Below are 24,712 nucleotides of genomic sequence, written 5' to 3' on the forward strand. Positions count from 1 at the left end.
CAGGCGGGGTCGGGCTTCCACCCGACCGGAGTGGGTTCGAGCCCAGTCTGACATAGAGGGTACTGTTAGCTGACCGAGCTGGCTGTGACCGAGCCCATTTGCGAAAAGGCGTATAACTTTCTCTACCACTGCTCCACCACTGCATGCTCTTTTACGTTTCCTCTAAGTAAAATCCATCGACCATGGTCACCATTTAGGTCGCCGTGACTTGACATGGAGCTCCTGACCGTCAGCGTGTTGGTTTAGTTTAGAAACTTGCTTCGCATTCTTAAGTTTCTTAAAACAAACTTTATGTAACGACCCACATAAACTCAACCATAAACCATGAACTTATATCTGAAGTTAAACAAACGACTTAGATTGAATTATGCAGCAAGCAACCAGGAGCAGACCTAAGGGCGGAGGGCCTAACCCTCATCAAAATTTTACTTGTCCTATATAAAAATTTTGAAAAATAATATTTTAGTTCCTATCAAAATTTAGGAACTTTAATTTGCCTCCATGAAAAGTTTCTGGTTCTGCCCCTGCACGCAACACAAGTTGTTCATATACATTTACAAATGTAGAGATGTTAATGGATCATATTCAGATTGGATATACTTTTAACCATTCAGATATTCATATATTTAAATTTAATTTTAAATTAAAATACAAATAAAAAAATCATATCCTAATCTGAATATGATCTAATACGTATGTATATTTGAATCTGAATATGAACCTGATCAGAAGTTGTTTCTTAAATCCAAAACTGACCTGATTCCTTAATCATATATATTAGATCCAATCAAACATACTGACATCCCTATACAAATGCTATCTCAATGAGTAAGAAAATGATTTCTATGAGCGGAAAAGCACCCACTAAGTATAAGGCAAAAGGCTTTGCTCGTAACGTGACATGACGTGAGATGATACGCTTTGCGACTAGCATTATAGACCGTCGCTTGCCTGCGTTATTAAGGAGAGATTGCTGGGTCTTCTTTGAGCTAAGAGTTATCCTTTGCCAGGTGGAGTGGCATGCATTCGTCGATTGATGAATCAATCAGATCTTGGCTTGCTGTCTTGGATGTCTATGCAGAAGCATAGTGACGTGAACGATGTTTCACAATATAGGGAAAAGACTTTTGATTGTTCTGATCCGGTTTTTACTGTAAGCACTAGCTTTATCTCTAGGGTCCATGGTTACGTGGGTACCTGACATGAAATTAAAATTGATATTTCTCTTTGCACTTTTTTCTTCAAATTGAAATGGGAATGACTTTTTTTTTTCTTATTCGAATTGAGATGGGGAGGCGTAAATGATCATGAGTAAAGAGGAGCCTGCCTGTCACAGAACTCAGACAACAAACGGAAATCTTAAATTTTTTTTAACGGTTGTCACGCTGTTTGTATATTGAAGGAAGATTAAAAGTTAGCGTCTTGAAATAAAAAAAAAAAAAAGAAGAAAAAACCGCCACCAAATGTTTGAAAGCCAAACATTCTGCTTCCGAAATTGAATACTTAATTCCTTTTCCCTGTTATAGAATTTTTTTGAAGCTCTTGATCTGATGAGATTCGGTACACGTCACAATGTCAGGGTTGGGCTCGAAGACGGGCATCGCCAAAGCCACTGCAGCACCACATGTTTCTCTCTCTCTCTCTCTCTCTCTCTCTCTGTAGTTTATACGCATGCACACACGTGACTGACCTGACGACATGCCCCCTCCTTCCCTCTCGTACCAAAACCCGCACATGGGGAGGTGAGGTTACGAGTCTCATGCATCACCGTCGATACGATTTCTTTATTGTCATCAGCCTGTCATTATTGGTCTTCTTTCACACCTTTCTCAGATTCTCTACCCACCACCACTCAGCAGCAGCAGCAGCAGCTGCAGCAGAGGCATCCAGGAATAATAAAAAGCTGGGCACCCACAAGAGGGAGAGCGAGGGAGAGGAGGATGGGAGATTTGTTTGTATAAATAGCTGTTGGGGGCAGAGAGCAGTGGATCATCGAAAGGGGAGCAAGCTAAGATAGCGAGATGCGTTTCCTTGATCGTTCTCGGTTTTGCTGTTTCCTCGAATTCGCTTGGTGCAGGTCGGGAATGGTTTTCCATCCGTGGGAGAGGTCTCCAGCGAAGAAGACCACACCTTCTTCTCTGTTCTCGCTGGAGAGAAACCCTTTTCCCGCTTGCATCGAGTGAACTGGAGGCGGCAGCAAAAGAAAATAGGCGTTCCAAAGGTTTCTGTTTACTGGCGCCGAGGTGAAGGCCCCCCCCCCCCTCTCTCTCTCTCTCTCTCTCTTTTGTCTGTCTTGTTTGCCGATTTTTTTTCTCCAACTTTTCTTTTGTCTGTCCGTTTGCTTGCCTGCGCGATCTGCGTGTGTGGGACGATGAAGTTCAATCTTGGTTTTCATTTGCCATAGGAAGCCAGAGACGGGGTTCTGGTTTCCAATTTTCTACTGTTGCCACCAATAACATTTGATATAATTCGAAACTGTTAACCATTGTGCTTGATCGAACAGATGAAGAGAACGTGGGGGAAACACTCGTTTGAAGAAATCCCTTGACTGACGACCGTGGGATTATCACGAATTTCAGTAAATTAAAATAAAAAGGCATCGATTGCGTTTACCCTTTTTAGTTGACTTAGTTTAGAAGTCTTTCTGATTGGTTTTGCAAGTGAAGCACTAAAAGGTGCTGCCATCGCTTATCGATTCAGTGTTCTTCGTTCCATTTTCTTTGTTTATGGTGGCTTCCTGGAGGCAGATGGTTACAGAGGAAAGTAACTGTGAGGACCGATCAGAATGCTTCTCTCTGCAGAGAGGAGTGCTGTCAACTTCTCCACTAAGACCCTCCAGAGTGCTGTCGACCTTTACCAATCATTATTCTTTGTTTCCGTTCTTTTTCGATGCTGGCTTCCTCGGCGTGCATGGTTTAGCAGGAGAGAATAACTATGAGGAGACATCCGATAAAATTGGGACTATGAAGATGCAGCAGAACGCATATCAATTGCACAGCATCCCCATGCCGTTTCCATCATTTCTCCATCGGAAAGGAATTTTGCTCTTTGCTTGCTGAATATTGGGGAGCATTCTATGCTTGCAATTGTTGTGGACACTTCTATGAACCTCTCTCTCTCTCTCTCTCTCTCTCTCTCTCTCTTTCCTCTTTCCCCCCTTTTAAGTGCTTCGATGCCATCGACCACTGTCGGAATATCAGATTGCATCTCCGACGGCATCGTCGTCCATCGAAGCTCACGTGCAACAGCCTTGTGGATCGCCGGAGACCGCTTCAGAGGTCTTCATTTCCACAACGGGATGGCAGCAGCATCGATCATGGACGGGGTCGAGCTCCTCTTCATCAGCCAACGATGCAACCGTCGGCGGTGTTCAACAATCATCGATGTCACAGTGGCGTCGTAATTTGGGAGTTTTGTTGTACTCAGATACATTTCAAGCTCCTAAAACTTGTATTGGTGATTTAATTCATCCATTGAGACGGTTGTGCCGTTGACCCGAATCTCTAATCTAAATTCGGATTATTTGTGTATGTTCATGTCAAGGTATATCTTATTTGAAGTTATTATGATTAGATGTCTACAACACTGACGGGTTTGTGAATGTTTGCACCCTAAAACATTAGAAATCTTGTGCAGATAAGTTTCTTAGCCTAATGCTCTTAGGTCCAACCACATAGCAGAGTTAATGGAGTTTCCCTTATTCTTGACATTGTTGAACACAGTTTTAAGAAAATCTAAGTACGCCCTCATTTACAACTAAGAAATCTCCTATGCAATCAAACATTCAATGGCATCCAGTACTGCTCGCTCATTGACAAGAAGGGTGCATTATATTTTAGTCATTGATGGTACTCAAGATTACCTTTGCCAATATGACCGCTGCCATGCCTTCTCCGACGACCTTACTGATTCAAGGATAGCCTGCCCGAGACGGTTCAGCATCCGAAGTGCACAACACTTATGCACGGGATTCGGAAAACAGCTTCCCGACGCCAATAGAAAAGACCGAATTCCCCAATTTGATCGCCTCTTTGGCGAAATGCAACTAATGCTGGTCAGCTTGTAAGACAGTGCGATGCAAACACCATTGCAACAGATTAAGGCGAATCCTACAGCGATCCATTTTTAATGGTGTTGGCCACAGCGGAGCATCACATTTATTTGGTATTCATGTGATTCTTTGGTTTCTTACCCCTCTGATGATGAATGATAAATGAGTTCTCTTTTTGGGAATCTGTAGCAGTGGCTAAGATAAAATTTAAACTAGGGATGAGAAAAAAATGTAACAAAATAAACATAAAGACTTAACCGGTGATTTTTATTGGGATTAATGATTCAAATCAATGTAATGGCATAATACAACGTGGACCCTCAATAAAAATAACTCAATAAAATTTTGCCATGAGCCATAAACGAAAACATGCTAGACCGTCCACTTATTCTAGAAGAATAAAAGATTAAGCACATTGGGAATATGAGAGAGAAAGAGAGGAGGAAAGAGTAGGCCAGGTGAAGAGAAAGTTGAATCGGGGTGGATCGTACCGAAAGCCACCCTACTAACGTGGCTGGGCCAATGCCCTCCAGTGCCAGCATAATGGCACTACAAGGGAGGGGATGGGCAGGTTGTATACCATGGTTAACTTCGTACTCTAAAGCAGCAGACTCTGGCATGCTCGTCGTGTGAAAAATAAAATGAGTTCAGGTCATGCACATCCAGCACGAGAAGCAAAAATGGTAAATGGCCAGCGAAATGCAATTCTAGGCACGAGTAGAACAAGGATGAAATGCCATCAAGCATTACAACAGAGGAAAGTGAAACAGATAGCAGAGAAAGAAATCTGCAACAGTTAACAAACGAGCTTGCTAGCCAATTCCAATCTTCCCAAGTACGTCTGCTCTGGACCCGTCCTTTTAATGATAACGCATGTAGCAGCAAATCCCATGTGACCGACCTGAAACCGCAGAGATGAGAGGTCAAACCTACGCCACCAATACATAGTCAATGTGCTTACTACGATTCAAATTTGATGTGGTTAAATACAAAAATCATGTGAAAGAGCACAAGGTCATTGGCTTGTTGACACCAGTGTTGTAGAAAACGAGCCACTTCAAATCGAATCGGTTGAAAAGGACTCGATTCGCCAGTTGACAGGAGGATGCAAAATGCCCCACACTTTATTATTTTATTAAGTTTCAATGTTTTTGAAGTTATTCTTGTTTCAAAGTATTTAATATTTTATATTCAATTTAAAAAATAATATAATAATATTTTTGCAGATTCTTAACTGATTCATCTGAATGACCGAATTGATCCATTCACAAAATCAAAAGCCCCATTAGTTCAATTTAGTTTCTGATTTTCACAGCACCGGTTGGTACCCATTTCAAATCCATTTATTCATGTAAAGTAGCTTACTAGGACAACTCAAACAAGAAACAACTCTCCCCATCTAGAGGGAGTTGTTTCAGTTGTTCTGCACAACAGTCCTTAATATGTAATTTCCCTCTGTAATGTGTGTGAAAAACTAAAACTGGCTTCTACCACATGATGTGACAACTCTCTTTTTCTCAATATTAAGTGAACATTACATGCACACATACATACACACACGTGTTATATATATATATATATATATATATATATATATATATATATATATATATATATATATATATATATATATATATGTATATTATAATAAACTGTAAAAAGCTGAAAAGATGACAGCAAAGGAAAACTATAAAAAACCTGAAAACACATTTTTTCATCTTTATTGGCGTTTTTTATTACTACGTTTTTCTTTTTGCATTTTTTTAGGATTTTTCTTGTTAATCTTTTTACAAGATTTTCCTCAAATAAAACAACTTTGCCATATTATACTCGAGAAAACCCTGACATTTAAAGTCCGTAACAATATTTGTGACTATGATCCATATATGTAGTTCAGACTGTTGATTTTAAAATTTAAAAAAACAAAGAATCATACTTCTGTATAGGTTTCATGAGGTTTTGAATGTAAAGACAGACATGCACTTTACCATGCCACCAGTGCCTAGTTAATATACTTTACCGCGTATTGTGCTTGAAATTTGTTTAAATATGAAAATCATGTGAAAGAGAAATTTATTGGCTGGTTAATGCACACACACAAAAATGATGTGTTCCAGACAAATAAAAGAGTTTTCTTCAGACATGTACATCTTTTTATTTAAATAGACTCATGATCTGTTATCGATCTAATAGAAAAAGTAAGCCAACCAAACAACAAAAGAAAGCTAGCCCAGATGAAAATGGAGAAGAAATAAAGACTCATCTAATAGAGAGAGGGAGAGAGAGTGCGAGTACCAAAAGGGCATCTGAGCGTGTTTAAATTACTTCAAGGCTTTTCCTGAGCGTTAAGTCCACGTGCATTCACCACTAGCAGCTGTAGATTGTTTCCTTCAAGTGCTGGTTGAGGCAGGAAAAGTTTGGCAGATTGGTCCGGTGCATGAACTCCACCATTAGTTGGATTAGTCCCATTAGTTGGATTAGTCACTTCACTAGCATTCTCAACTTTCAATTTTTTAAGCCCGACCACATCAGATGGAAGTGGATCTGTAACCTGCTTTGCAAGTAAAAGCCTGAGATGGAAGTGGACCTATAACCTGCTTTGCAAGTAAAACTTTTGAACATGACACTCAGACAAAAGGTTTGAGGAGAATCTTACAGAATCCACTGAAACTCTTTTATGATTCTCGTTGGAAGTAGTATTCTTGTTGGTAGAATCATAAAGCCTCGACTTGGATTTTATAATTTTTGAGAGTATATTCTTGTGACTAGAATTACCTGCATGGATAATAGGGAAAATGCTTCAGTAATGCTTTCATAAAAACCTCCCCTTTGTATCTGTTTACTAAAAAATCGTTTAAAATTAAGAACATTACAAGCCCGTTCAAGGATTGTCTGGATAACTTTTCGTGCAGCCAGTTGTTCTGCTTCCCTTTTGCTCTTTGCTGCATTGCCAGTGTATGTCACACCATTAAAAACCACAGAAGAGACAAACATTGGTAGCAGGCCTGATGCTTGGACTACAGTGTACGATGGTTTCTCCATGTTCGTTTTGACCACGAATTCATTAAGAATAGATTTGCAAAGTATTGTTTCCTGATAAATGATATTTGCAGAAAATGGGAAGCATGTCAGAAGAGAAAAAGATTTAGCGTGAACACATTTTATCATATTATCAGCACATGTTCTCTCTAGGAACATTGAATCACATGAATATCAGCTTCATCTACTTATTGTATACCACCAAATGCTGCATCAAGTGGAACCGTAACAAGGTACTGAGTCCCAATAGATCATAAGATACACTAACGAATAATCAGTCTTTTTGCACTTTTAGGCAATGTTGTTGAAAGCACAGGACAATGTTAACTGATATTGATCAGGTCCAAAGTTACACAAATGAAGTGGCATATCTTTAAAAAATAAAAAATTTAATTTTAATATTAAAAAGCAACAAAAAATTAAAGAATCAGAAAAGTGAAAAAAAATCAAGGAATCGTGAACAAACTCTCAGTATGGGAAAACATGAATTGCATGGACATAGCAAATAACATGTATAATGCTGCCTATAACATGATGTTTTCATAAGAGTAATTAAAATTGAAAACTTGAATTGCTCCCTGTACGCAAATGGGTATCAAATAAATAAGTTCTGATTGCATGTGTCACTCCTTGGAGTCGTGAAACACCATAATGATCATGAAACTTGAAATACTTTATTTTTGGAGCGCACAGATAAGCTCTCACAAAAAAAGCCATGGAAGCTCTAATTTGTTGAAAAAAATCAATCCCCAATTTTATTTTTTTAACACTTTAAAAGGCCTTCCATAACGAACTTAGTATTCATCCTTAAAAAAATTATGTAATTTTAAGATAAGAAAAAAAGAAAGCTCTTTACTCATTTTTTTAATATTTTGACATAAGGTAAGACATGTACATCACACTGTAGCATAAAAGGGCGGATCATAAGTTAAGCTGGTTAGGTATAGTTACACCATTAAATTTTAAACTAGTTTTAATGTGGACCATATCATTTTTGTTAGGGTCATGTTATGCAACATAAAAAATTACAAGATACACAACATTAGGCACAATATTGCCTCTAAGATTGCCATCGATCACTAGTCATGTAACCAAATTGATTTGCTCAATTGACAAATTTGCAACATTTTCTCACACAAGCTTAGCAAGATATGATTATTGTGATGTTTTCTTTTTTCGTTTTAGTAAATGCTCAAGGTATTTCTATAAATAGTTCACAGACTAAAACAAGGTCGAAATGAATAATACGCCATCAATAAAGTTACCTTGATGCTATGATGTAGATATCTAAACATATTAAAAAAAACTGGCTCCTCTACTGGCACAAACGGATGCAGAGAAAAACAAGAAAGAACTAGTACCTATTGCAATATTTACACTAAATGATAATATTAATAAAAAAAAGTAAACAGAGAAATGACAGACCTGTAAGCTAGTCGGCACACTAGTTAAGCAAAAACTCAATATTATGCAATATGAAATTATAAAAGTTAAAGAATGTCAAAATTAATATAACCAAATTAACGTCAATTATATTACGTTACCTCACTTATCAGCCTTGTGCCCTCAACTTCTATCTTCTTTGATAATGACTCAAGTGCAAGCCTTGCAACATCCTGTTCTGCAGTCTTCCGGTGTTTGAAAGTGTGCTGCGATCGATAGGTCTCTCCATCAACAATAACTGTAGCTCTAAATAAGGGTGCATGAGTGAAACCTTCATTAATTGTTTGATACAAAGGAAGTGGAAGACCCAATTTTTGAGCATATTCTTGAAGACGGTTCTTAAACATCAATTCAGTAGGAGCACCTGAATATGATTAAATGAATATCAATGAATTTCCTTTTTGTAAGTGTTTAAATTTTGTTTTAAAAAACAATCAGAACCGAACAAACATACATGTATAATAATGTAAGCACAATCTTAAAGTTTTCCATAAAACCTGTGGAGATAAAAAAGCAACTACAACACTTAAAAAATAAAAAGTCTCCAAACACAATATTCCAAAACTAAAATGGACATATAGATGCCAGAAGACGATAACTTTTGACCTATTTATGACAGGAAATAACAAATTAAAGAAAAATGAAAATAAAAAATTCACCATTTCTGATTATGTCTACATAATCGAAAGTTTAGCATGCGAACATGGCAAAGAACCACTCTGATATAATTTAGATTTGTTTCCTTTCCAGTCAAAAGAACTTATTTATCCATACACAGGAAAGACAGAGAAAACTACAAGTATCATCCAAAACTCCATGATAGAATTCATTGTGGATTCATCCTCAATGCTTTCCTTGTTTTTGATGCATGGCATTCTATAATTCAGCTTGACAGTTGACACTGTACAAGCTTAACAACCAAGGAATGTGAGAGTTATACTGAGAATGCTAAAAAAATCCAAGGACTGGATATTAATGTTTGAGATTATATATGCTTCGATCTTAAAATGTGTGGCCTTATACAAAAATATGAGAATCTTTTACTACAAACAAGTGTTAGCTATGAAATTTCAACACTACGAGAAGGATGGGGACGAAGCCAGATTTGACAAAAAATTCCTATTACCAACATGGGATTGTGTTACTATTATAAATGTAAACAGAAAACCACAAAGTCAGTACTTCAGTTCCTGTCTCTCAAGCATTTGGAGTCTTTTCAAAATTTTGAATAAATGAATACATTGAATGACGCTGCCAAGATAAAAATGAAACCTAAGTCAAATAGGATCTACAAAGAGAATTAAACAAAAGTACTTGGAATCATCCACAAACCACATATGCATATTTAGTGCTCAATTCGATTTCAAGTGAATAAAAGAATTTGAAAAATCAAACTCACCATCATACATATAAATATGCAAAAGAAAATCGGCAGAAATGCTCTATTAGGCAATCTAAGGTCCCAAAAGTCCTTAACAGCCTGTTTGGATGGAGGGAAATGAACATGAAAGAAAGGAAAGGATAGAGATGAAGGTGTTGGGGTGGAAGAAAATAGAGAAGGGAAAGGAAAGTAGTATGCAAGGATGTGTTTGGATGGGAGGGCATGAAAAGGAGGGGAAGGGAAAGGAAATGAGTTTTGGGCCATCCAAAAATGGAGAGATTGGATGGAAAGAAAGGGAAACACATCAAAGTGAACAACGTGCCCTCACAAAATGTCATTTAAGTATCTCCCTCTTTCTCTATCCTCTCAAGTCGAAGGGAGGGCTCTCTGTCTGTGCAAAGATGTAGACTAGAAACTGCAGCCGCCCTTTGACGAACAACAGACGGTTCGCATTACCCTGCATCCCTCTAACAATACCAACCGAAGGCCCTCCCTCCACTGGCCCTTGGATGAGTCCTTTTGCTGTTGCCTTGACAGTTGGCCCACTGACTGCATCTAAACCTCAAACCGTATTCTCAAGCTGCTATGCCTTCAAATTTCCTTTTATACTTTGCTAATGAACTCCCTGCTATTATAATCAAAATGAGGGGTGTTAGGGGCATTTCTAAATTAACTTAAGTCTTTTCCTTTCTTTCCATTTATATATTACAAACAAGTTTTTTGACAATTCCTTTCCTTTTCTTTCCCTCTCTGTCATTAATCACTCCATTTTTTCATTCCATCCTTTAATATCCTTTCATTTCCATGAATCCAATATACAGCATATTCGGTAGAAGGAAATGTTTGGAAAAGAAAGGAAGGGAAAGAGATGGGAGTTTGGATGGAGGGAAATGAAGGAGGGAAGGGAAAGAGGTATACAATTGTGTGTTTGGATGAGAAGGAATGAAAAGGAAGGGAAGGGAAGGGAAAGGAAAGGGGTTTTCAGTTCATTTTCAATCCCTCCAAGAAGTGAGGCATTTGGACTGAAAGCAGAGAAAATTATAAAAATGACTTATATGCGCTCATTCAAGTTGTCAAATCTGGGCAGCACTTCCCCTATGGATAGAGCTGCTCTCCATGCACAGCTGCTCAAGCACAATGCGGCTCTACTCTTGACACTTCGTCCTTTCTGCTAGCTGCAAGGATAGAGAATAGCAAGGCAGCCAGGGCTGCGGCCTGCCATCACGGCAGAGGCTCAGGCCATCCTCTCCTCTCCAGCGGTGGAAGACAGAAGCACCATCAAGTGCCTGTGTCCGTAGTCACCGAGGAGAACCTGGTGTGTCGGTCTTCATTTTTAGGTTGGATGTCCATTGGGGCATTGAGCCATTTGAGACCGAGTTAGGCCCTCTCCAATTGACTCAGAGATGGGACACCAAGTAAAGAACTAACTATGTGCTAACAATATAAATTTATCATGAACATTGACATTAATGACCATTTTAACATGTGATTTTTATGCCTATAATTGCTTTTTGTGAATTTTTATATTTATTTGGACTGGTTTTGGAACTTAGTCCAATATGTGATATTTCATTTTAGTTATGTGTTAATTGTATAAGCTTATTCTGAAGGTTGAGATTGATGACCATTTTAGCATGTGATTTATGCCAATAATTATTTTTTGTGGATCTTCTTTATTTATTTGGGCCTAGTTTTGGATCTTAATATGATATGTGATATTTCATTTTAGTTATGTTTCAATTATACAAGCTTATTCTAGAAACTGAGATTAATGACCATTTGAGTGTGATTGATGCCCATAACTGTTTTTTGTGGTGTTTCTATATTTATTTAGACCTAGTTTTGGATATTAGTCTGATATGTTATATCGCATTTTAGTTATGTATTAATTATAGAAGCATATTCTGAAAATTGAGATTGATGATCATTTTAGTTTGTGATTTATGCCAATTATTGTTTTCCGTGGACCTTCCATATTTATTCGGACTTGGTTTTGGATATTAGTTTAATATGAGATATTAATTTTAGTTATTCCTAATCATAGCCACATAAAACACATTAAAAAAAAAAGTGTTTGAAATGTTAAAAACAGGTCAGCCGAAACGTGGAAAAACATGTTTTATTTTCAAAAAATGCCAAAAACAAGAAAAATGTGTTTATGCCAATAATTTTTTATTTTTTAATATTTTCGCATTTTTTAAATTTTTTTAATTACCAGGTTTTATTTTCACATTTTTCGCATTTTATTTTTAAGATTCTGTCCACCTTTCTCTTTCTTGCTGAAAGATTAATTATTTTAAAATTTGCAAAAATCTTCCCGAATTTTTCCAAAAAAGAAACAACTTTGTGTTTTAAACCTGATAAAACCTCGCCGTTTAAAACTGGAAAATGACATTTGAGGCTATGGTGCTAATTTTAAAAGCTTATTTTGAAAATTGAGAGAAATGGCTATTTTAGTATGTGATTTAAGCCTATAATTTTTTTTCTATATTTATTTGAACCTGGTTTTGGATATTAGTGCAATATGTGATATTTCATTTTAATTATGTGCTAACTATAAAAACTTATTCTGCAAATTAACATTAATGACCATTTTAGTATGTGATTTGTGCCAGTAATAGAAATCATAGTTGGACGTTTTCATTATAATTTGTGCATTTGTAACATCTTAAACTAAAATTAAGTGCTTTTTTGGAAAACTGAAATTATAATTGTTGTTATTCCTAGTCATATAGATAATATTATATGAAAATGCAAAATTAGTTTTTCTCAGCATGGCCCTTGAGAGGGGGAGAGAGATATTACAATCAAATCTAGGGGTGTTGGGGGCATTATTGTAAACAAAGTTAAATATTTTTCCTTCCTTTCCTTACATGGTTAAATAAATCACTCCCTTCCTATGCAAATAGACTTTTATAATAGTTTCTTCATTGCTTTTCTTTTCTTTTCCTTTCCTTTCTCATCATTTTCCTTCCCTTTCTTTTGTTTTTTTTCCATCCATTAAAAAATCTTTTCCTTTCCATTCATCCAAATAGAGTGATAGTGTAAATACCAATAAATGCATACAAGAAGTGATACATGAACTGCAGGCTAGGAAACAAATGTCCTGAAAATATATATATACAGGCAACGGGATTTGGGAAGTCGATGTCTCGGCCAAAGACCCAAAACCAAATATTCTCGAAAAGTCACCATTCTGGATAGAGACAACCTAGATCTATCCTAGTTGCAAGAACATTTTCTGGTGTCTAGGACTCCAGTGAAGCTTCTTCATTAATTTGAGAAGCTTTGATAGCGAAAAACATGCTTGGAAGGGAAGAAGGAGATTCCCACACCAATGTCACTCAACGGAAGATGTTCATCAGAGGAACATGACATGAGCACTGACTTGCTTTGCCACAGGATTCTGTCATTTGCACATGAGGTTCAGATATTTTAGACAAGGCTGTTCGCATCCATGGCAATATCTTCACTGAGTCGAGAAGAAAAACAAACAACTTCCATTTCCAGCAAAATTAAGCCAACGAAATAATGGTCACAAATATTCAGCAACTGAAACTAGAAATTCCATTTTTTTTTTCAAGAAACCAATCCTGCCATCAATATGAACAACAGAACAGGAGGAAGAAGAGATGGAAGCAAGCTTACTGGAGCTTGACGGCACAGACAGCTCCATTGCCAAATAACTCCTGTCAACAAAGTGAAGTGGAAGAAGAAAGCCCGTAGAGGCAAGTCTCCTCCCTCCCTCCGTGAGAATCTGACGCCGTATAGTCTAGGATGGCGTTTGATGGCCTTGAAAAAGAAATTGCTGGTAAAGAAATCTAGAAAAAGTTTCTGGAATAGGGTAGGGAAGGAAAATTTTGGACGTTTTCCAAAATCAAGGTCTGTTTGATAGACAGGAAAAAGAATTATAGAAAAATATTTTGTTGTTTTCTGATGATGAAAAAAAGTTCCAGAGAAAAGAAGTACCATTGGTTGCCATGAAATGCCTCTGTTTCACAGGCTTTGAAACAGTTGTTAGTACATCAGCATGCGCAAAACCCTGCACATTGTGAAATAACATATTTAGCTTCATATCTGCCATTAATTAGTATGATTTACAATTCAAATCTAACAGGATCAAGAAGTCAGTAGTGTGAAGGGGAGACACCATGGAGCTGTTTCATAGTTTCTTTAGCGTTGAACTTCAAGTAGACTATGAGCAGGTTAACGGAAATTTGTTAAAAGCAAGTTTCCAGGAAAAAAAGTTATTGATTAAAAGCAATCAGGAAGACCTTCACATGTAAATAGCATAATAAACAATCACAAACAGAAAAGTGTCCACAACAAGTTAGTGTTTTGGATCTTAGCTTTTTTTTTTCTATAAACACTTGGTACAACAAGAATGTAGTACAGATTTGAAAGTGTTTTGGAACTTATGGAAAGAAAGCACCGACACTTAAACTAATCTGATTGAGATCACTATGCACTCCTCTTTGAACCTTATATTGAAAGATCCACCTTCCAGAACTACAGAAACAAAATCTACCATATTCAGAATGCCCAGGCATATGACACTTCTGTCACAGCAATGCCAACATGTTCCAACTCATGCCATGGCATTGTTTCCGAGGAAATTAAAGAAATGGAGCAAGGTTGATGCTGCAATATAAATTAAACAAACAAGACATATCCGTATGAAATCCCAAATGTACCTATGTACCTAGACGCAAGACACTGTTATATGCTACGCATTCATCTTCTGCTTTACTGCTGTAAGCACATGGAAAGCAACAAACCAGTCTAATTTTTGCACACTGAAAAATCAAAACCGAACTAAGTCTGCTCCTACACAAACCGAAACCTATGCTTCTCTATTTCTAATAAAAACTCGATGAAATGCAATCAGAAAAACAAAACCCAAGCTGCTCAAAATGAGAACATGAAAGAATACAAAACATGTCAGAAAAAACAAGACACCCTATACCGAAAAACTAGTTTCCGAAGGCAAACGAGGGTGCTCTCTGTCCTGATTACGAGACGCCACTCATAGACGAGGCGACGAGATTTGGACGCTTACCAGGAGGAGGGAGAGGAGAACGAACGAGGGTTGAAGAAGGAGAAGAAGTAGAGGACGAAGAAAATGAAATAGAGGACGGAGAAAAAGGTAGATGATGCTTGCTGAAAAATGGCGGCGGGAGAGAGAAAGAGAGAGAGAGAGATCACTACGCTGTTAGGAGCAGCTGATGTGGAAGAAACCGTTGCACCGTCTAGCTGCGCAGGAGGAGGACGCAGCAATAGGAAGAAGGGAAGAGGCTGGACGAAGCCCTAACGGGAAAGAACAAGGTTATCGAGAAAAAAAGTCGGGACCCATGGGTCGACACTTTTTCGGGAGAAATTCCTCCGAAATCATCAGCCTGAGCATCGATCCAGAGCGTCTGAGCGACCTCCGATTCGCGCGTCCCGCTATTGCCGTAATCTATGATCAGTTGTTACAAGAGCCCTGAAAGGACGGACAAATAACCGTAGTGTCCTGTGCTTGGTTCGAGATAAGGGGACGCATCGAGATCACTTGTTACCCAGAAAAGGGTAAGTCAGTAAATGTCTGTTGGATTCGGTCCCATTATCCCCGTTCTTCTCGAGTGGTTCTGCCGAGATCTTTCCCTTCGCGCCAAGGGCCACGAGACCCTCGAGCGAGGGATACTTTTGGCCTTTTTTGGCAGTGCGTGTGTAAATCGGGTTTAATCCGGCGCTCTCCAGTCCAATATTATCTATAATGACCGAATCAGATCTAGAGTCGGGTCAGATCAGCCAAAACCAATCAGTTCAAGCCACTGGATTTGGGATTCGAATAGGATTTCATGCTCAGGTTGGGTATGAATCACCAACGACATCCGACATCAAGCCCAGATTAATGGATCCAGCCTTTAGAATTTTACAAGTTCTATATTCCATAAATATGCTCAAATCATTAAGACAAATTCATGGAATATTATGTTAGTGTTTGTCTTTTTAAACGCCTCCATAGAAGAACAAATGTCCATTGGACTCAATCTCATGAGCTCTCATACTACCCGCACTCCTGTGTTTTTAAAATTGCAGTCACGTTGAATTTCTAGTTCCTTTCTGTTATTCAAAGTGTGACTAGAATTGTAGACACATGCGTTTTAAAGCACAAGTTTAATCAGGCCAACCTTTTGATAGATTTATTATTTGACTTGAATGGCAAATTTGAGCTCGACGTATCACCTAACTTGATTTGCGCCCATGCTGATGCTCAAGAAGAACTAGGCTATGTGAATAAATTCATGTCCAACTTCATACAGATTTCTTTTGTTAAAAAAAAAAACTAAATTAAGGGGTACGGAAACAATAAAATCTAAAACGTGTCAGAAAATTATATAGGAAGAAATCATTCGTCGAAAAGTGCTTGAATATTAACTTTGAGCTTGTCCTTGTCCATGTCCATGCGTCGATGAAAATAGACTTCCACACCAAAAGAAGGTTCAAGCTGAATTGGGTAAATATTGCATAAAAGTTTGAAGTTCTGAACAGGTAAGGATCGCATTTGCCTCAAACAAATCAAACATGACAATCAAGTCAGGTTGTGTGAGTGTCTGAAATGTTTTTAGATTGCATATGATGAAATGGTCCTTGAATGGTAAAGAACCTGTGTCCAGTGTCCTCTCTCTATTAATCTTCAATCACCAAAACTGAACGCATGCAAACTGCAGGTTGTAAAGTATTTTCAATATTAACCCGAGGTGATTCTTTTACAAAATGATACAGACAATTAGGCCATATGGCCAATTTGAACAGGTCTATGTTTCACTTTGAAATTCAAAATAAGAGATTTTAAACAATTAGAAGGCAAAGATCAAGACCGCCACTAGCCAGTACTACTGATAACAGGGGCTGAAACATTGTTCTATGTTAACCTGTTCTGTAACAAATTTTTCAAATATTCAGATAGTAAATCAGCAAAAAGGGACCATGCAGCCTCTCTCTCTCTCTCTCTTTCCTATTATGGTGGCTTAAATGCTATGAGGGTTGCCTGCTGCCAAAAACTCCATCATGGTTTCACAGTGATTCTCAGCATAGGCAGGAACTGGAAGCAGCTACCATCATAAGAATAGCCAGTCAGAAACTTAAAATAATGGTCAGCACCCCAGAACGATTCAGGGATGAACATAGCCCGCATACATTGCTGACATTTTCTCTTTCAGAGAGTCGACAATTTCATCCATGTTCTCAGCAATGGCTTCCTCCTGCACATCATTAACTCCTATTAGTGGTTACAAGTAATCAACAGTAGGACTACAATCAAACTAAAAAACTTGCTTGTCAGTTCTGTTGGACATCAAAATGGCAAGCTCGCTCAGGTAGCTGAGATTCATAAGGTCCAATAAAAACTCCTAACCGTATAACAAGTATACAGACATGCTTCATTGAATGGAGAAAAGGGTGAGGCGTTTGTCAATTGTCCAAGAGGTGGCAGGTCCAGATACTAACTCAGGGAAACAAGCGCTTAAGCTCTTTAATCATTTGACAGAGCACCAAGCTTGTGCCAAGCATTATCGGAGCTTGCTTGATTTTCACTCGAACAGAGAGAGAACCATTTCTCTGTGATTTATCTCATCTCAGCTTGTAAATTCCAGGCTTGGCTGCTGTGAGGTTTCAGTTGAAGAGTGAAAATCTGAAGTTTCATAGCCAAAAATCTAAATAGCTTGACATGAAATTTGGAGAACTTTTCTAGCTTCCTAGAATTATGATGATTATACAAACCTCTGGTTCTGGCTTAGGCTTTACACTGACACACTTTGATGCGCTGATGCTAGCACTCTTCAACAAGCTCTTTCTTGCACTGCAGGTTGATTTTGTCAAGGAATTCGCTACTGCCCCTCCAACGCATTCCCCTTGATTTGCACCTGGAGGGCTCTCAAGAGTCGTGGCAACAGATTCAGTAGTACGCCTTTCCATTTCATTGTCTTCTTTGGAATCGTCTTCTATGGGAACACATACTCGCTCTCTGAGGGAGCAAAAGAGGAGAATGATCAAACGACACAAGAAATTATGTGTGAAATGAAAATCAACAATTTTAATAAAAAATGGCCACAGTATGGATCAGACTGTCACTAGAGAAAAACTACTTGCGGCCATTTTTCATATGATTTAAACATGTGAAAATTTGCAAGTAAATTTACTCCATTTAACATCAGTTTGCAAGTGTTGAAAGCATCTTTTTGTCTTTGGATAAATAGTGATTCCATTGCATTTGGAACACTGTGAATTGGAATTGCAAAGTCCTTTTCAGATATAAAAAATCTGCATATTCATTGGCAAACAAGACCTAAAATTTATAATTACCGAGGCAATGAGGCATGCTGCCTAAGTAGTGGAGTGCTTCTTTCACCCTTCCCATAATGCTCCTCCAGATGTGCAAATTGCCTCTTGAATCGATCCACTCCACTATTAAGACAGACAAGGAAAGAAAATATTCATATATTTAGTGGGAACTGTCTCAAAAACCCAATGCCTCAAACCCTATATTATCATGCCATGCATTTACTTAACGATTACATATATTCTTATGGTTTCTGCAATAACTATGAAGATAACATAGTTCTCAAACACAGGAGTTGGAATATTTTCTATTTGAGTAATTTCAGGACAAGAGGTATAAATTGGTCCCACACACAGAGAACACACAAAAACATTCAAAGGAAAGGCCACAGCTGTCCACATTGACACACAAGGTACAGACCTACAGACTTAAGACCCTGAACCAGAAAATAATATGTAACCATTCAGATAGATAAATGTAGGAACATAGCCACATTTGTCCAAAGTAGGAAAACAGCAAAGATAAATATAAGAAAGAGATAATGCGTTGAAACTTCAATTGTTCAGGGGAATGAGTAACATGCCCTAGTCAAGAAAATTACAACTTCACATCATGATGCCCATCAAGTGTCCATATAAAGAGAACCTCTAAACAAGACACAAGGGGAGCATGCAGAGACAATTCAATGCTAGTAGGCCATGCATGCAGGCCAATTATGGTGGAAGCGACATGAAAAAGACATTTTGATTACCCCTAAGTAGGCGTTCACAAAAGCATCATAGCAATATGGATAATCTGTAAGTTCCACTTCACCAAATCAATCCACTCTGAAAACAAACAGAGTAGCTATAATAAAAGCAAATAACACTATCTTCTCACATGGAGCTTTCTCCCATTTCCTACTCCAAGACTTAAAGAAGTCACAGATTTAGAGCCTCACACATTCTCAACCAATGAAGTAGCTAATAAACTTTCACCAAACGAGGATCTCAGAGTATGAAAGAACTGCAACATATAAGCTCCACAGAAACTAATCAACACCATAACCTGGAACCATAAAAGTCAAGCCAGCTGACCTACACTAATGCTAGAAAAGGCAAATTATCTGCACACTGAGATGGATGTTCATTCAACTAATCTAAACATGAATGCCACCTTTATCAGAGAATTGAAAACTCCAACCTTGGATACATAAAACTAGTCTGCTCCCCGCCACGAAGATACTCCTGAAGCATCTGCGGATGATACTCTAGGATCTGTATGCTTTAAGATATAACCATTGTAAATGAGCAGAAGCATACTTTATCGAAGCATAAAAGTGCAGTACAAGACACCAATCTGAAGGTGCATTCATTTACATACCTCTCGATAAATTAATTCTCTAACATCATCTTTTCCCAGCTTTCTTCTTTCAAATTCAAACTCAAGCTTAGAAATTGGTTGTGTTGAAGGTTCACGTTCCACATTTGCCAAACCTTGGAAATATGGATCTGCCAATGCCTTCAAAAGACATCAAAAAACCACAAGGAAGAGAAGGGGAATTCAGGTCATTATAATACCAGAAAACTTAATATTAGTCATGCAGTTCTGCAAGACACCTAAAATTTCACTAAGTCTGACCTCTTCAGCTGTTGGTCGGTACTTGGGATCAAAGGCAAGCAAACGCTCAAGTAAGCGAAGAGCCAAAGGATCAGCACTAGGAAACTTTTTTGTGAAAGGAATTGGTGGTTTTTTTCTCATGTTGCACAAGTATCTTCTTGCTTTCTCATTTCGAATCTGTAGATTTCATGAAATAATGAATTGAAAATATTAGTACAAAATTCAGTGTCAAGTTGAGAACATAAACTTTTCCAACAGAAAACTGCACAACTGACTAAAACAAGTGGAGGCTAGATAGCCTCTGACTCCACAAGGCAGAAAGTAAGGGACAAATTTGAGTCATGTAATTGAAGCCAATTAACCAAGTAATTGTAAGATCAGAGAACAAACCCTAGCAATCGATTCTGCAGATGGGGTGCCAAGTAGATCAGTCATAAGATCTAACTGATGTACAACATTCTTTCCAGGAAATAGTGGTTTCCCTGAGAGCATTTCTGCAAATATGCATCCTATGCTCCATATATCAATCGCAGGGGTATACTAGGAAGAGAAAAAAAAAAAGGTTAAACAAGCAAAAGTATGAAGCAATTATTTGAAAAGGTCAATCCAACAATTTGAGCAACAGTTGTGATGACAATCAACCAGCATGATGACAATCAATTTACAGAGGTATCAAGATACCATTATCAGAACTCACAAAAGAACAAACAAGGTCAGAAGAAAACACTGAATGTCCAAATGGGTGAATCCCACCCAAAAAGAAAAAAACAATTGCCACTGTTCTTCTAGTTTAATAAGTCAACAATGGGTATAATATTATAAATAACCATAAGCACTTGACAGACTGGAAAACAAGGACATGATGACAACAATTTGCAATGGCAAGGCACTAGGAAAGACAAAAGAAGCAAGAATGACCACGAGAGAGAAAACCAAAATCATGGTGACTTAAATTTGCATAAGCCACATGGATGAAAAAAGGTGTAACTCTGAAAACTACAGAAACAAGCTGATAATTCAAGAAACCATCATGAAAAACATATTTTTTCATAAAGCTCATGAAAACTCGCTTTTGAATAAGCTTACGAAGAAGCGCGGAAATGGAGTCACAGCCTGCCAACTACATGCCTTTTGTACATCAACTCCGGATGACCCTTTCCTTGGCCATCAAGAAGGCCTCCCCACATCCTTATCTTTGCACGTGAAAAACATTTTGAACCCCAAGAAACATCACTCCAGCTTTATCATCACAAGCTAGTATAGACCATAGAGTGAGATGAAGTGTGAACAAGGGGAATCTAGGCTGGAATTAGCCTCATGATTCATAATCCATTCAAATAGAAGCACTAAAAAAATAACTACAGCAAGGTAAAATATGCCTGGGAAAGGGCACACACATAAGCCCTCACAATTTCTACAGGAAAATAATGCAGAAATTAACCAGAAAAAAAACACTGACCTATCTAAAACTACATAAATTATAATCATTCTGACGTAAAAATTCTAGAGATCTGTCATAAAAATATCCCTCTTACTTTGGAGAAAAATGAACCACAAAGTTCAGGAGCACGATACCATCTGGTCGCAACATAATCCTATCAAACATTGAAAACCGTGTCAGCTTCTGTACATTAATCATACAACAAAACAATTAATAGTATCAATTAAAAGTTAGAATTAATTATCCAAAACATAATAATAATCATGACATTGATGATAGTGACCTCATAATGGTTCACGATCCAAAACTGAGAGCAAGCAGAACATAGACATAGACGCATGGAGCACTTACAGTCCAGAAAATAGCTGAAGGGGCGTCATTAAATGACACACGAGCCAGACCAAAATCACAAATCTTTAGTTTGCAGTCAGCATTGGCAAGTATATTCTTTGGTTTTAAATCCCGATGGAACACATTGGCTAGAAACAGGAAAACACAACATCCATCAAATATCTACCCTAGCAAAGATGTCCTTGGAAGCAAAAGCCTAATGGAAGAGTGGAAGGGGTTCATAAAGAGAAGAGAATAACCTGTATGAATATATTTCAGTGCACGAAGAAGTTGGTACAGGAAAAATTGAAAATGTTCAGGTGTAAGATCATCATTAGCCTTGATCACTTGGTGCAGATCAGATTCCATCAACTCAAACACCACATAGATGTCTCTGAACTCCCTCCGAGATGGGGGAAGCATAATATGCTTTATTTCGACAATATCAGGATGACGAAGCAACCGAAGGAGCTTGATTTCACGTAGAATGCGGGTTGCATCAGAGACATGCTCGAAAACATCATTTATTTTTTTTATAGCTACCCTTTCCCCAGTATGGGTATCAATTGCAGATGCCACAACGCCATAGCTTCCCTTGCCGATAACCTCCAATATTTGGTAGCGGTTTGCCTCGCCATACTCTGTAAAGAACTCTGTGTCTAGCATGCTCTGACACCAGAAATTCAAACTGCAATTACTACAATTTTATAGGCTGTTAATACATTACAGTTCACATAACAGACCAACATTAATGTAGTGTCACAAGCTCTTAGAACAAGCAATTTGGGAACAGTTACGAATGAATTTTTGAGAAGTTGTAGGGTGTGCAGTGTCCAGGCACAAGAACTTTCCATGCCATGCACTGAGCACGATTTCTACAACCGCAAAATTCAGCAAAATCGCACAGAGAGATTCCCAAATTGCAAACATGGACAAAAAGGAAAAAATGAATCATAAGGAACCAGAAGGTACGCACATAAGTCGCAAGATTGCTAGATACAGGAAATAAGAAGACACTAGCTGGGATCTAAGGACTAAAATGTAGCATAAAAGCAATCCAATAGGATCTTAAAAATCAAATGCTGATGCATACAAGGGAATCAGGATCATGCCTATAATTGCACATCAAAAGAAATTGAAAATCCATTTGACGTTAAAAAAGAAGAGAAGCACGTCAAGAGAAGAGCATGACCTTGATCAAACCAGTTTGGGAAATCACAAAAAACCAACAAAGCCAAAACGCCAATTTCCTAAACAAAAAAACAGGGGATCACCTGAAAAACTGTTAAAAAAAAAAAACTTCCAAACTACTCGCTGTCGAAATCCCGAAGACCCAAAATGATCGAGCAAAAAGTGAAACGAACAAAAAGAAGCAGCATTAGTTTCCGACCTTTTTCCTTTAAAACTATCTACTTCCTCTTTCCGATAACTCCGCAATGTCAACAACCCAGTTTTGCTAGGTCGAAGGAAAACAAACATTAGAAGATCCCAACAAGAAAAAAGAAAAAACTCATCCAAACCCCTAAAATAGCGGACAGCCAAAGGAAGCACAATCTGACCGCGAATATATTCCAATCATCGGACTACTCTCTCTCTCTCTCTCTCTCTCTGTCTGTCTTACACGGCTCACAAATATCGATGGTTCAAACTGACACCTTTTTCTGATGGGAGTCGATCTCTGGCATTCTGGATCGCTTGGATACGCGGACGACCTTAAGGGAGCGAGCGTCGTGCGGTCGCGAGTGAGGATCGTCGGTCCTGTGACTCATGCGTCGCTGCAACCACCGTCGAAGGCTGTCCAGTAGCGGCACTTCCATGCGCCACCTGGTCCTACGCCAAGAAAAACCAATACCACCTTCCCCTCTCCTACGCCTCCGCCACCTTTCGGCCTTCCCTTTCGCCTCCCTATTTTTGCTGAATGGAAGCCACCAACAGGAGACTCTCTCTCTCTCTCTCTCTCTCTCTCTCTCTCTCTCCTGTTGGCTAATTTCTAGACAAACTGCGTAGACGACTAGCCAATGTTTAATACCAATGATATTTAAATCGCAGGATCTGCAGACAACAAGGTTGTTTGTTTTTGAGTTAGATGGTGGAAGGTGGCAACAAGGCTCTAATGCATATTAAAGTAAAAAATTTCCAATCATATTATCAGCTACCTATCATTAAATTAGTTAGATAAACTTTCTTCCTTCTTTTTCTTTCCTTTTTTCCTTTGGCTGGCATTGAAGATTAGCTGCACAAGTACAGCTTACAATCAAATCACCATTGTAGGCTATGGCTTATTTATGAGATGTAGGCCCAGCACTCCAGGATATGGATGAATTTGTCCGTCTTATACTTATACTTCACCACAATGGCCATCTTCGAAGACACCAAAATTGACTCATAATTCTTTCGCGTGTTTGTTTCAAACGCTGCCCACTTTAGTCTTTACAACTATTTTTCTGGATTTGCTTTCCCCAGATTCATCCCTGTCCAGCAGACAATTGACAAATTTTATGGTCGACAAAGCCATCCACGGCATTTGCACTTTCACTGCAAATCCATTATTTTCCTTGACAGCGGTGGATTTAGCAATTGCTTACAAGATACAGTGAACTTATAGAGGTCTTTCTTTAATGAATAAGGAAATTATTTGTTACAGAAGACAGAAGCCCAATCTTTCGTGAAGGAGGCAAATCCGGTTCCAACAGTTCATCGTTTCTTTGAGGGCCTTTCAAACTCTCGAGATTGCAGTAAGGATGCATGAAAGATCGAATTGGGAGCTGCCTTCTTCCTAAATTTACATAAAATGGTATTAACTTAGAGGGACGGAAGACGATAATTTCCGTCATCTGAGGCTTCCACAATTGCCTGCAAGTATTATGCTGAAGTCATCGCTCGAGGACTTTGTAAACCTGCATGAAACCCGGTCTATCCGCTAGAGAAGTACACGCAAAGGGAAAAATGAAAACCGGCAGAATAAATGGCCACACGACAAAAAAGAAAAGTTGCAGCGTTGTCAATCCCTCGCTCTGAAAAGTCTGCTTCTTGTTATGAACATGCTGAAAGATTGTGACAGTATTGATGGAATTTTGCCTAAACCTCGAACTATGAATGCTAGCC

General features: G+C 38.2%; 2 protein-coding genes and 1 long non-coding RNA gene across 9 annotated transcripts; 1 reads left to right on the forward strand and 2 right to left on the reverse strand.

Moving 5' to 3' along the window:
- The first annotated feature begins 1,602 nt into the window (after window positions 1-1,602).
- Window positions 1,603-3,569, forward strand: LOC116258343 (uncharacterized). Its single transcript, XR_007574010.1, has 2 exons — window positions 1,603-1,742; window positions 1,834-3,569. It is a non-coding gene; the product is annotated as an uncharacterized LOC116258343 (long non-coding RNA).
- A 1,076-nt stretch (window positions 3,570-4,645) lies between these two features.
- Window positions 4,646-15,388, reverse strand: LOC116259684 (double-stranded RNA-binding protein 4-like). Of its 4 annotated transcripts, none has more exons than XM_031637565.2 (8): window positions 14,974-15,388; window positions 13,884-13,956; window positions 13,563-13,706; window positions 8,635-8,771; window positions 6,925-7,144; window positions 6,708-6,826; window positions 6,347-6,602; window positions 4,646-4,952 (listed from the first exon to the last, which is right to left on the reverse strand). In XM_031637565.2, the coding sequence occupies exons 3-7, from the start codon at window positions 13,588-13,590 to the stop codon at window positions 6,378-6,380; spliced, it is 729 nt and encodes a 242-aa protein (XP_031493425.1). In that variant the 5' UTR covers window positions 13,591-13,706; window positions 13,884-13,956; window positions 14,974-15,388; the 3' UTR covers window positions 4,646-4,952; window positions 6,347-6,377. The 4 variants fall into 4 exon arrangements, with proteins under 4 accessions (XP_031493425.1, XP_031493424.1, XP_031493421.1 ...); XM_031637564.2 differs by having other exon boundaries at window positions 8,635-8,897; window positions 15,123-15,384; XM_031637561.2 differs by having other exon boundaries at window positions 8,635-8,897; window positions 14,974-15,384.
- Window positions 15,389-16,609: 1,221 nt separating this feature from the next.
- LOC116258860 (mitogen-activated protein kinase 9-like) lies at window positions 16,610-23,622 on the reverse strand. Of its 4 annotated transcripts, none has more exons than XM_031636281.2 (11): window positions 23,263-23,403; window positions 21,868-22,304; window positions 21,629-21,756; window positions 21,372-21,431; window positions 20,227-20,376; window positions 19,858-20,013; window positions 19,600-19,737; window positions 19,420-19,493; window positions 18,261-18,362; window positions 17,679-17,922; window positions 16,610-17,161 (listed from the first exon to the last, which is right to left on the reverse strand). In XM_031636281.2, exons 2-11 carry the CDS (start codon window positions 22,271-22,273, stop codon window positions 17,072-17,074), a joined length of 1,548 nt encoding a protein of 515 aa, XP_031492141.1. In that variant the 5' UTR covers window positions 22,274-22,304; window positions 23,263-23,403; the 3' UTR covers window positions 16,610-17,071. The 4 variants fall into 4 exon arrangements, with proteins under 4 accessions (XP_031492141.1, XP_031492140.1, XP_031492142.1 ...); XM_031636280.2 differs by having other exon boundaries at window positions 16,611-17,161; window positions 21,868-22,276; window positions 23,263-23,622; XM_031636282.2 differs by lacking the exon at window positions 23,263-23,403 and adding an exon at window positions 22,998-23,151 and having other exon boundaries at window positions 16,611-17,161; window positions 21,868-22,276.
- Between the last annotated feature and the right edge of the window lie 1,090 nt (window positions 23,623-24,712).

The sequence above is a fragment of the Nymphaea colorata genome, chromosome 8 (genome assembly GCF_008831285.2).
Source record: "Nymphaea colorata isolate Beijing-Zhang1983 chromosome 8, ASM883128v2, whole genome shotgun sequence".
Classification (NCBI taxonomy): Eukaryota; Viridiplantae; Streptophyta; class Magnoliopsida; order Nymphaeales; family Nymphaeaceae; genus Nymphaea; species Nymphaea colorata.

What these genes read in the sequence shown, in the direction of transcription:
- LOC116259684 (XM_031637564.2), bottom strand. Translation starts at nt 13,590, where the DNA reads ATGGAGCTGTCTGTGCCGTCAAGCTCCA. An exon ending in GACAATCCTTGAACGGGCTT is followed by an intron (nt 6,827 to 6,924) that starts GTAATGTTCTTA and finishes TTATCCATGCAG; the next exon opens with GTAATTCTAGTCACAAGAAT. An exon ending in AAAGAGTTTCAGTGGATTCT is followed by an intron (nt 6,603 to 6,707) that starts GTAAGATTCTCC and finishes CTTGCAAAGCAG; the next exon opens with GTTACAGATCCACTTCCATC.
- LOC116258860 (XM_031636280.2), bottom strand. Translation starts at nt 23,424, where the DNA reads ATGGAAGTGCCGCTACTGGACAGCCTTCGACGGTGGTTGCAGCGACGC. An exon ending in TCGACTCCCATCAGAAAAAG is followed by an intron (nt 22,277 to 23,262) that starts GTGTCAGTTTGA and finishes TTCTGGTGTCAG; the next exon opens with AGCATGCTAGACACAGAGTT. An exon ending in CTTCAGCTATTTTCTGGACT is followed by an intron (nt 21,432 to 21,628) that starts GTAAGTGCTCCA and finishes AATGTTTGATAG; the next exon opens with GATTATGTTGCGACCAGATG.